Consider the following 12,797-nt stretch of genomic DNA (forward strand, 5'->3'; position numbering starts at 1 on the left):
TGAGAATCGTATTCGAAAATGCAGAAGGAATATCACAGCACATTCTTGAAGGCCATAAAACTGGCAAACAAACCTAGGAATGATTCGAGAAGCATCGGTGCGACAAAACCTTCAGCCGACAGACCCTTCAAGTGGTGTCAACTTGCTGAATAACACATGCGTTCCTACCAAGAGAAATGAATTCCTTTTTCCTAAATAAGTTTCTTCCGTTGCATACTTTTCACTACCATCTCCAGTAAAAAACATTAGCCTTCTGCATCGATGGATTATAGAGGTGAACTTTCCTGCTATTGGACAATCAGCCTAGGGAAGGGATGACAATAATCTTCTTCTTATAAAAACTCTCGAAACAACAGCATAAGCATTGTACTCAATGCTCATCACTCGATTCACTCAACATCACGAAGAACGACTATTCGAAATCGCGTCAGCTCCAGATGACAAAGTAGAACCAGTACCAAGAAAGAAAACGTAGCATCAAATCATGTATCTACAAGCAACGAATTCATCAAACAGCGCATCATCGGAGCATCGTTCAACGATTCATAATGCAACAACAATCAATATCACATCTACAACGGCATTTTTAGCGATAAATAAATAACGTAGTACTGATTAAGGTGCCAGTTCTTCCTCAATTCGTTTTCGCCAAAGAAATAATTTTTGTTTAAAATGCAACTGCATTAAATTGAACTGCATACGCATAAAAATAAAAGTTACTTTAAAATAATTAATTAATATTTTTTTTCCAAAAATTTTTAAAGTCTCAGCAGGCCGCAACCTATGTACATATTGACTGACCGCGTGTTTGACATGTCTGCTGTAAGGGATTATAGGGTAGTTGCGTCTATGGTTTTATGCGTGTATGTGTATTTGTGTTAAGAGACAAATGAACGGTTCACGGTAGTTTGTCCGTTGTCAAACGAGCTTTAATAGGAATGGATTCTCATTTCCGTTTTTTTCTTACATTAACGTTATCGATCTCTCCCACATTAATACATATTTCGAGAACATTCGATCCATATCCATATCAAATCGAAACTTGCTTGATAACGTATAAACTATCCTGGACCGTTCACTTGTCTTCTTAACACATTGAATGTCACGTCAGTTATCGATGACTGACACTGAACTTTCCGTTTAGGCAGCTTCAATCACCGCTAACTGACACTAAACACTAACCTATTTTATAATTGTAAACAGCGTGCATTGCCTGATGAGAATTTGCCTATATTAGCTAAGTCTCCGCGGTTTTTTATCAAAAATTGGACATTTATTATGAAAGAATAGTACTTAATTTTTTATTCGAGTTATTGTACATCGCCAGCCACTACTTTTTCTCATCTTTCTAGTAGCATACGGATACTTCGTCGGAAGAAGAAGCCTTTTAAGACTATCCACAAATCGACTCAATTTATAGTATCTTCATATAATGTGAAGTGCTGCTCAGACAGGCCATGCGTTTTCGATCGAAATAAGTTGTAATCAGAAAGAGCAATGTTTGGTAAATACAACAAGTGGAGTAAAACTTTCCAGTTGAGTATTTTCAAACAGGTTTTGATCAACGCTGCAACATGTGGACGAGTATTATCATGCAAAAGAATAATTTTGTCGTATCTTGGAGTAGTAGTTGGCGTGTTTTTAACTGACTGTTTAGCTCAATCTTATTAATTGTGTTCGGCAGAGAGTTCCAGTAATGTAAGTGCAAATTCTCCTTGCGTTTGACACGAAACTTCATCCAATAATGATTCCAATTCCGCGTTTTCGTACACTTTCGGCCTTCTATTACGTTCTTTGTCTTCGACGTCAAATTCATCATTTTTAAACTTTTGAAACCACTCATGTCAACTTCTCTAACTTAAGGCAGCCTCACCAAATGCTTCTATAAGCCATCGATGTGCCTGAGCTGCAAATTTCTTCAAATTAAAAAAGTAAATCAAAAGTTGCCGTAAATGACGCTTTTTCGATTTAAACTCGACATTTTCGCACGAACAAAATATACTGATATAAAATCGCTAATATTTTAAGATTAAATTGTTGACAGATGTCTAACCTTATGATATAACGTTTTATGATACGACGATATACCATAGCTTACTCGTGGCGCGGTCTTTTGTCAGACAGCAGTGACTTATTTGTACAACCAATAAATTCGTGTGGCACTCAATGTGTGAACGCTAATTAAATCGTTTGCAAATCACAGAAGTAGGATAAATCGTTTACATACTTTGACGAAAATTTAATAGTTCAATAAAGTTGGCAACATAAAAAACTTTAGTTTCACTTCAGTCACATGTGGATTCCAGACGCATTGTTTTGTTTGAAGTCTAACATAAGTTATACTTAATGTAACATTAGAATAATATGTATAATAAGGCTATTATAAAATATGTATAGGGTGTTAAACTTTTTATTTCGAAAAATCATCATTTTTAATAAAAATTGTTCAGACAAAAATTATTTAATTTTAAGAAGATATAGAATTTTATATATATGTATAAAATTTTATAGATATAGAATAGAATTCTATTTTATAATAATAACAAATTTTTCGTAAAATAAAAACAAGTATTTTTTGCCTGAAATATTTATCCGTCTCAAATTCTAAAAAATTGATTGTGAATTATATTGTATTAAAAACCGTAACTACTATATTTCTGCAATAATCCGATATAATAATATTGACTCGTTTAAATCAGCATTTTTCAAATTATTTTATTTTTACTCGAATTATTCTAATTATTTATCTTTTTGAAAATAAAATGGTTTAATTATTCAGTTATTCAAGCCAAATTATAAAATATTGTTACTTCACCTCTATTTGTATAGATATTAAATTGTTATTTAAAAATTCTTCAAGTTTCTTAAATTAAAAAAAATGTTGCTACAAACAAACCGGTTATGTGTAAAAAAAAAGTTTAAAAATGATAATATCAATAAGGGTAATAAACAATGTTATGTGAACGAATTTGTTAAATATCAAAGGTCAGATGCTGTATTGTGGAATTAGCCGAAGGCGAACAAACTTTGATCTTCTATCAAAGAAACAAACAAGCTGCACAAAGCAAGTTTAACAGATCAAAAGCAGAGTTGGATAAAAGAGAAAAAGAATTTGATCGATATGTCGAGAATAAGGAGATACAGCTTGTAATGAAGATGGGACAAGTTGAGGTACCACTTCGAGGTCAAGGTTTTAAAGATTTCACGGACGTCGTGTTGATATCACGACAAGCATTCCTCTCCACGAATGATGAAATCAAAAAAACAGATAATAAAAAATTGACAGCTATGATGGAGTCAGTCGATTTACGAAAAAAAATATCTCATCAAAAATGGCGACACGAGTATTTACGGCACACATTGAAATATCTACAAGAGGAATTAAAAAATCTTCGCGAAATCAAAGTGAGGAAGCAAATATATCCTTGAAAGTAACGATCGTCTACCTATATATGTGTGTATTTCGATACAATCTCAATGCTTTTATTTCTTCCTCTTATTATTTAGATAACGAAAGACTTACAAAAATACTTGGGGAAACTCCCGACCGCGGGAAATCCAAGAAATGAATACGAAGATATCGAACAGAATTCACGTGCCACGGCAGGCGTGAGTATCTTAGAATTTATTTAAACTCTGCTATTTGTTGAGTCAGTATTTGTAAACATTTTTTATCCAGATATATTTTGTATTTTTAATTAAAATTAATGTGCAATATAAGTAATCGATATGACATTGATGAATATAAAAACAGTCAGTATGTATTCTAATTTAAAATATTTATAAATATTAAACACAGCATATTAATTCTACAAAATATTTATCATTTTACTGTTCGTGGTACGTTTAGTATTAAATAAACGATCTTTATTTCAATTCAAATATAGGTATGTAACTTATTGACTAAAAATATTTAAAAATACTGATCATGCAAATGAGTCTTATCTTGAAATTAAATAATAATAAATAACAAATACGCGAAAAATTTCAGCCATATGAAAAACTACTGGATATCAAAAGAAACCGTCTCGAAAAAATTACTAAGGATATAGAATATTGGCGAATAAGAAACATTGAATTGACGAACAAAATAGAAAATTTGAAAATCAAAAATCGAAAATTGTCTTCACAAACGCTAGAGCCCTTGAAAAAGAAAAATGATAAATTTCGTAGAAATAAACTCTTCATCATTATGAAAAGAACCGAACTCGATAAGAAGATAAAAGAAAATTATGACGAGCTATTGATGTTACATTCGCGATTAGAATCATTAAGACTTCGAATTTATCCGACTCTACGATTCAATAAATTACATTTTGCATAACAATTTGAAATATATATCTTATCACTTTGATATATTAACAATATAGTCATAAAGAAAACAAAATACGCTTTTTTCCAAAGATTACGCCGACCTGTAATATTGTATAATCAGAATTTCCACTTTTATCTTGTGGAGGTTAATGAAGCTATCGATATTTTTACTAAATGATAACATTTTTTGTTTCATGTTTTTCTAATGTTTTTCCCCAAAATAGAAAATAACTGTTTTATCTCTGATTAAGAGAAAATAACAAAAACAGATGCGTCTGAGTTGTTTTTTTAATTTAAACTTTCATTTATTTATAACTATTATCTCATTACGAAATCTTATTAGAAACAAATAAAATAAGAAATAAACAAAAATATTGTACATGCGTGAATTTACATGTAAAGAAGACGAGATTAGGCATTTATTAATAATGATTAAATTGTCTAGACGTACGAATGAAAACCGGTCTATATTTTTTTGTTTACTACCGGAGGGGAATAAAATAAAAAATATTTTACGAAAGGAAGGATACGAGTTTATTGCACTCATCTTGTTGCCTCTCCACCGCGAGAAGAAAACTAGGCAGAAAAATAAGAAGATGAAGGAGGAAAAAGAATAAAAGTCAAACATATAAACGAGTCAAGAGAATACGTCCTTCGAGATTTATATTTTTTTATATACGTTGTTATTACATACAAAAATCATTGAATTAAAATGATTAAAATTTTGCAAAATTTAAGTATATATTACCGAATGGAATAATATTAAAATAACAACTTGTGTACAATTGAAACTTTCACAATTACATAATACATAAATATAAGAATCTAATGCATTCAAATGCATTTAAAAATAGATATATTAATGACTAAATTAAAATAATACAATTTTTGAAAAATTGTTAATATCCAAATTGAAATAATTACAATAAATAATGTTATAGTAACAACTCATACAATTTTATAATAATAAGTACATAATTAACACATTTTTAACCGATTAATATATACAAAAACCAAAATGGATAATTGAATTAAATTGGTAAAATTTCTAGAAAATTACTAATATTAGAATTTATGTAAAAACTCCCTAACATAAAAAATATAATAATAATTACTTGTACAATTTTATCCTGAATAATTACATAACTTTTTTAGAGAAACAATTACAAGTATATTTATCATCGGTCAATGTAATAACAGCCAAGAATAATGAGTTTACGCATGTATACTTTTATGACCAGTTAAATAATCTAATTTTTATATTTATTGTTTATTAAAGAAAAAAAAGTTTTCTATAAGGAAAATTACAAAAGAAATGTTCGTAGAAACGCGATTAAAAAAAATTGTAGATATAAACTGAAATGAAATAAAAGACGATAACATAGATACGTATGTACGTTTCACGTGGCCACTAATACATTTTGTATAAAAATTCTAACTACGTATCGTGTTGAAGGCGGAAAACTCGTTTTAAGATCTTCGATGAACCGCACCTTGAGCCTCGCCTTGAATTATAGTTCTCGCTTCATTACAAAGAAAAATAAATAATCATGTATGCTTATGTACTTGTTTATCTAAATTAAATGAATAAATATGATGTTAAAAAAATATCCCAAAAATCATAAGCATAAATATTTGTTACTTTTATAAGAGATTTTTTATCGATAATTTAACGTCGGTGTAAAAGATTTTGTTTTTCACAAATCATTTTATTAAAGTCAATAATTCATTGAAAAATAAATAAATAATAGAAAAAGAAGAAAACTATTCACCTATTAGCTGTTTTGTTCTATTATAAGAGTATGTTTATGCACTATGTCGCAAATATACGTATTAAACACAGAATATTCGGAGCTGTTGTAAAATTAAATTAAATTAAATTTTATATCATAATATAGCAGTTGATATATTTAAAAACTCAATAGTTTTATCATTTAAATTTACGTATGTATCCATTTACATACTATGTATATATTTAGCACACACAAGGAAAAAAGTAGAAGAAGAGGGAGGAAGTAGAAGAGCTATAGCATAACCTCGGGTGATCCGGAGAAGAGGGCAACCATAAGAGTTGAATAGATAACGATAGCATGTTATGCAGCTGGATGAAAAGAGAGAATGAGTGCTTGAGTGGGAGAAGAGGGGAATGTAACCAAACGAAGAAAGAAAAAAAGGAAGAGATGGATAGACTGTCGTCGTCAGCCATAGCGTCACGGGACCCCCTCTCGAACGACCTCGGAAATTCAAGGAGGAAAAGTGTGCTCCTATATAAGGTCGCTCGTACAATCCAGTAACGGTGGTATATCATCGGCGTTCCTATCGAATCGTCCGAGACAAACATACTGTGAACTATCGTATTGCCCAAATTATTTACTTTCTTTGTTAACACACAGAGACATTTCTAAATTTAACTTGATCTTAAGTTTGCTTTGCATTTAATTTTTGTTTTCTGAAAGAGAATTGAAGATTTTCTTCAATAGTGTAAGAAGGAAATGAAAAGTGGCGTAAAAATGATGTGTCAAAAAAGCATCATGATCCTTGCGTGTCTAACGGCTGTGATAGTGACCACCAATGCTGCTTTGGGCCGACCTAATCTTGTTTGTAAGTTTCTGAGTTGGTTTGTTTAATTTGTATGCTCGAATAAAATTCCTCACCAATTGTTTTATATATATTTCCTCATTAAAGTAATTAAAAATCAAGAAAAATAAATCATTTTTTACTCTTTTTTTATCTTTTCTCTTAAATTATTCTATTAAATTAAATTTATTATTGTTATGTTATACATTGTTCTATTTTTGTACCTTGTAACAATGTTACAAAGTTTATTTCATAAACTTCCGAGTTCAATCGAGTGACTCTCGAAAATATGAGCAAAATTGATTAAGTTACTCATCAAAGCATATTGAATTAATGAAAGTTAATTATCTCGATTGAGTCTTATCAGGTCACATTAGCCAATGAAGTATGTATACATATAACCCAATCTCGTGGACGTTCGCAACGTCTATTAAATCAGATTGATAGAACAATCACAAAGGAACGATGAGTAATAGAGCGAGTAACGAAATAATGCAAGCGTAAGACCTGAATGCAACCACTGGATGATTGCATTCTCTTCCTCTCGAGAAGTTCATAATTTCGATTGATCAACAGTAATCTCTTTCGTTGATTTATTTTTTACTCTTATTTTTTTGTTCTTTTTTTCAGTCACCATGTGTATACCGGAGATATATTGGAAGGAATGTGTACAGATGATGGAAGACTCAGCAAGCAAAGGTATTCCTATCTCTTGCATTTCCGGTCGTGATCGATACGAGTGCATAGAAAAGGTTGGTAGAAAAGAGGCCGATGTAGTCGCTGTCGATCCAGAAGATATGTATTTAGCTGCAAAGGATAACGAGCTTGCTTCGAAGGCTGGATACAACGTGGTCGAACAGGTGATTAAGAATAATTCAATCGTAAGAAACAATGAGAAAACTGTATCTATGAAGCCTTTATTCTTTATCTTCCTTATACATTATAGATTAGAACAAAAGTGGAACCAGATGCAGCTTATCGTTACGAAGCAGTTGCCGTAATCCACAAGGATTTAAACATAAACAGTGTTCAAGGACTTCGTGGTCTTAAATCTTGTCATACTGGTGTGGGACGTAACGTTGGTTATAAAATACCAATCACGAAATTAACAGCTATGGGTGTCCTTGGTAATATAAACGATCCAGAATACTCTGCTCGCGAGAATGAAATTCGGGCATTGAGCTCGCTTTTCAGCGAAGGTTGTCTCGTTGGAACTTGGTCTCCAGATCCAGCTATCAATCAAAGGCTCAGTAAGTATCTCTAGTACTTCATCGAAAATAAACACGTTGACTTCCCCACTCCAGATTTGCATGATGTTCTCAAAAGGCTACGAGAGAATAATACAATATACGGTATTTAATTTTTCTATATTTATATAATGTTTTAATTACAATTTTTATTTATTAAATAGTGCATTTTTTAGTTATCTCGATATTTATTTTATTTTAATTATTTAAAAATTTGAGGAGCTTCAATCACTGGTGGCCAACGTGTTAGTCAATGTTTTAAATTTTGTTAGATTATGCCTTTTTTTTAAATATAGGAAATAGTTATATGCGATAAATCTTGCAGAACGTATGATTATATGTGAATCTTTGTATGTATGCGTGTAAGAAAGAAGCTACGGAACAAAATGTGTAGTGTGCTTATTGAGCTTGCTCCGGCAAATAGCCAAAAGTCGAGCGATAAACGAAAAACAATAACTATAGCTCGTAAGATCAGATTGTCGGTAAAAGAAAAAACAATTAATCATCGTTATTATACCAATTAGTATTGTATTTCTTTTTTTTTCATTCTCTCACAATTTTTTGTAATTAATAAATCCTCCTTAAATCCTACATATAATATGTTAAACGTACTATGATTACAGAGGAAACTTACAGCAATATGTGTGCACTTTGCGAGAATCCAAACGTCTGCAATTATCCAGACATCTATTCGGGTTACGAAGGTGCTCTTCGTTGTCTTGCTCACAACGGTGGAGACATTGCCTGGACTAAGGTTATCTATGTTAAACAATTTTTCGGATTACCAGTCGGCGTTAGATCTGCGATACCAACAAACGAAGATCCTAGCAACTTCCGTTACTTCTGTCCTGATGGTACGAAGGTACCCATTAATGCTGATACCAAACCCTGTACTTGGGCCGCTCGCCCATGGCAAGGATACATGACAAATGGTGGAGTTAACAATATAGAAGCCGTTCAAAAAGTAAGCATCCAATCTATCTTCAAAGAATATAAGAACAAAAGCTTAATGAACGTTTATATGTCAGGAATTAACTGAATTAGGACAATTGGGTGAGAAAGAAAAAGCAGCTTGGTGGAAAGATTTGATGCTGTTGGATGAAAAAACTCTTGCTGTTGCTTCATCACCGGTTGATCCTGAACAACATTTAAAGAATGCCAAATACATGGACGTCATTGAAAGAAACTCAGGTGCGCCTGAAAGAAATGCTCGCTGGTGTGTATGGAGTCAGGATGCTTTGAACAAGTGCCGTGCTTTAAGTAGAGCAGCGTACTCGAGGTAATTGTTCTCAAATCATTAGGAAATCTTTCAAAAGGGTAATTGACTAATGACGATTTAAATATTCTGTTATCATTAGAGATGCAAGACCTAGATTGAGTTGCTTATTGGAGAAGGATCTACATGGTTGTTTAAAAGCTGTCAGAGATGATGGTGCTGATTTAACAGTCGTTAATGGTGGATCAGTGATGCGTGCAATAACGACCTTTAATGCTCAACCAATTCTATCAGAAATTTATGGAGCTGGTTCGACAGAATACAGCGAAAGACCAGCAGTCGTTGTTGTTAAAAAAGGCAGCTCTATCAGTGGACTTGGTTAGTTGATTTATGAATTATTAAAAATAAAATTATTAAAGAAATAAAACAAATATTTTATCTTTTTCAGCCGACTTGAGAGACAAACGATCTTGCCACAGTGGTTATAAAAACGATTTTGCTGGATGGTTGGCACCAGTACATGCTCTTAAAAAAGCTAATTTGATTAATTCGGAAGACGATATAGCAAAATTCTTTGCGGGCTCGTGTGCACCTGGTGCTGAACCAGGATCGAAATTGTGTCAACAGTGTGTTGGTAACATTGCATCCAATGACGACAAAGTAACTGAAGCAACTAAGTGCAAGCCAACTGAAGCCGAAGCTTTCAAGGGTGGTCAAGGTGCTATCAAGTAAGTTTTCTATGATCTACAATAGAGATAATCAACCCCATTTGGCTTCCTTAGATTATATTTGCAGAAGAAGATTATCTCTGGCAGCATAATTTTTTTGATAAAAGATATTACACTACGTATATTTGGAAAAATAAAAATAAATAAGTACATAAAATATATATTTAGGTTTAAGAAAGTTTATCATTTTATGTTGGCCCGTATTCATTAGATTGCTTAAGTAATTTATCAATCTTGATCAATCATTTCGAGCCTATTAATAACAAATAATTAATAAATAAATTATTCCTTGTTATAGATGTCTAACTTCAGACAAAGGTGATGTAGCCTTCTTACCTCTCCCTGCTCTTATGAAAATAGGTAAATTTCTACAAAAACTTACTTTATATCGTATTTTAATTCTATCTCGTATAAAACTTTACCCGATCATGTTTTTAGATAAGAAGAACGAGACTGAAGGTGGTGTGAAGACATCGGACTTTATGCTAGTCTGTCCTGATGGTGGTTTAGCACCAGTGGAAGAATGGTCAAGATGCAATTTGGGATTGGAACCACCGCGCATAATTTTAAGCTCTGTTGGAAAAACAGCTAACGCTTTGGAGGAACTCAAACACGGTGTTTTGGCAGCCAGTACGATTTACTCTAAGGAACCAGATCTCCTAAAACTCTTTGGTAGCTGGGGTGGAAAAGCCGACGTATTGTTTAAGGTAATTCCTAACAAAATGTATATATATGCGTATATGTGTGTGTGTGTGTGTAGGTTACATGCTTGCAACAGTGGACTAATAGTAAGTCAAAAATTATACAGGGTGATTCACTAACTCTTGCCACCAAGATAGCTCAGAAAGTATGATAGTAGCAGAAAAATTTATAGAAAAAAAGTTGCATGAAAAATTCGGGAGTATAATATGATGTCAGCTTTTTTGCTAGGTTTAGTCACTTCTGATATTTAAAGGTCAAGTTTGTTTTTTTAAATGGAATGCTATGTTTTGGTACTTATTTTCTGATAGCGGCTGTCATGGCGAATCCAATGATATGAAACATTAAATGCAAAATCTGACAATAACAAATAAACACTATTCGAACGATATTTGTTCCGTCATTTGTCGGTCACCTAAAGAATAACGTAACCCCGACGCGTTACCTGACCTTCATTAACCTTCAAATACCTTAATGTTGCTTATAGTTGGATTCGCTACGACAGCCGCTATCAAAAAATAAGTATAAAAAAATATCATTCCATTTAAAAAAACAAACTTGACCTTCAAATCTCAGAAGCGACTAAACCTAGCAAAAAATCTGACGTCATATTATACTCCCGTATTTTTCATGCAACTTTTGTTTTATAAACTTTTCTGCTACTATCATACTTTCGGAGCTATCTTGGTGGCAAGAGTTAGTGAATCTCCCTGTGTAATAAATGTAATAAAAGTTATACAATATATATTTAATAATTTTATAATTATTAAATATATCATAATTATTACTATTATAAAAAAAAGTGCTCAAAATCTATTTTTTCAATTTTTTAACTTATGTTAGCCCATAATTATAATTACCGACACATATTTTATATATGAATTAAATATATATGAGATAAAATAATAATCAGAGTGCTTCATCAATCAATTTTTTTATTTCAATTAGGACGATGCAATAAATCTTATCTCAATTGACAATTCATGGACCCAATGGAACAAGTGGGCTACGACAGAAGAGGATTATAAAATCGAGCCTTAAGAAAGTTTAAGGAATCCTTCGCTTCTTCTCTTTCAAGTCAATGATTCTTGTAAATAAACGCAACCTAAGAGGTTGTTAATTGTCGATGACAACATTATATATGTGTAAAAGATTTAATCTTTAAAATCGAAGTTCTTTAATAATAAGGTAAAGTCGCACGTGGTCTAAAAATGAGTCTTTATTTGTTCGTGTCTTACAAAGGATTCCTCTCTTCTTTATTCCCTTTTCAACACTCGCTTTTTTTTTCTTAGCATTATTGAACTTTCCCACTCTCACGCATATTTCGTAAACGCTGCATCTGTACCCATATTCGATCGAAACTCGTTTGACAATGAAAAAATCATTCTGAAGCGCTTATTTGTTTATACCTAATCTGGCCGGATGTCGTCACAGAATTTCAACTAAAAACGCTTCCTTCTTCTCTTATTGCTAATACAGATACGCACATAAACTCACACACAAACACATACCATGGACGCATACTATACTGTAATCCCTTACGATAAAAAGAAAAGAGCGATCGATCCTTAAGGCTTACATGCGTATAAAGACACAAACGGTGTCGAGTAATACTAATTTAATAATTTCAAGAGTTATCGTAAATAAAATCGTTCAAATTAGAAAGGTGATTTAAAGAAATGTGAAAAAATATACTTACGCACCGTTTGAATATTTTATTTCTTCAACGTGCTTGTATAACATTCAAGTGTTAATGTGTGTATAAATGAACATCTAATATGTGATTCGATTTAAAGTATATAAATACTAGTGAATGTAGTAAAACTAAATAAAGCACAATGTGTAATCGTAATATTCCTTTTTCCTTGGTTATCTTATAACTACTCTAAAGGTTAAATACAATTTTTCTTTGTCCTATTTCTATTAAAACTTTACTTTTTAAAAACTAGTTAGTGTAAAGTACAACAAATATAATAGTAAAGAAGAAATATAAATAAAAAAAAATAATGTGCGTGG

General features: G+C 31.8%; 2 protein-coding genes across 2 annotated transcripts in view; both read left to right on the plus strand.

Annotated features, from left to right (window-relative positions):
- LOC122514476 (cilia- and flagella-associated protein 43-like) overlaps nt 1–4,520 on the plus strand; it is a 75,067-nt gene extending 70,547 nt beyond the window's left edge. The window contains exons 14-16 of the mRNA XM_043631382.1: nt 2,986–3,405; nt 3,508–3,609; nt 3,992–4,520. Of these exons, the coding sequence (XP_043487317.1) occupies nt 2,986–3,405; nt 3,508–3,609; nt 3,992–4,324 (855 nt within the window). The 3' untranslated portion in view covers nt 4,325–4,520. The remainder of the gene's footprint in view (nt 1–2,985; nt 3,406–3,507; nt 3,610–3,991) is intronic.
- A 2,059-nt stretch (nt 4,521–6,579) lies between these two features.
- LOC122517742 (transferrin) lies at nt 6,580–12,633 on the plus strand. The gene is made up of 10 exons (XM_043636323.1): nt 6,580–6,915; nt 7,522–7,751; nt 7,838–8,141; nt 8,762–9,102; nt 9,167–9,417; nt 9,497–9,732; nt 9,803–10,082; nt 10,381–10,442; nt 10,521–10,789; nt 11,730–12,633. The coding sequence occupies exons 1-10, from the start codon at nt 6,807–6,809 to the stop codon at nt 11,820–11,822; spliced, it is 2,175 nt and encodes a 724-aa protein (XP_043492258.1). The 5' UTR covers nt 6,580–6,806; the 3' UTR covers nt 11,823–12,633.
- Nucleotides 12,634–12,797: the final 164 nt, after the last annotated feature.

The sequence above is a fragment of the Polistes fuscatus genome, unplaced genomic scaffold (genome assembly GCF_010416935.1).
Source record: "Polistes fuscatus isolate 324 unplaced genomic scaffold, CU_Pfus_HIC Scaffold1, whole genome shotgun sequence".
Taxonomy (NCBI): Eukaryota; Metazoa; Arthropoda; class Insecta; order Hymenoptera; family Vespidae; genus Polistes; species Polistes fuscatus.

What these genes read in the sequence shown, in the direction of transcription:
- LOC122517742 (XM_043636323.1), top strand. Translation starts at nt 6,807, where the DNA reads ATGAAAAGTGGCGTAAAAATGATGTGTCAAAAAAGCATCATGATCCTT. An exon ending in CCCTGCTCTTATGAAAATAG is followed by an intron (nt 10,443 to 10,520) that starts GTAAATTTCTAC and finishes TCATGTTTTTAG; the next exon opens with ATAAGAAGAACGAGACTGAA. An exon ending in AAGCCGACGTATTGTTTAAG is followed by an intron (nt 10,790 to 11,729) that starts GTAATTCCTAAC and finishes TATTTCAATTAG; the next exon opens with GACGATGCAATAAATCTTAT.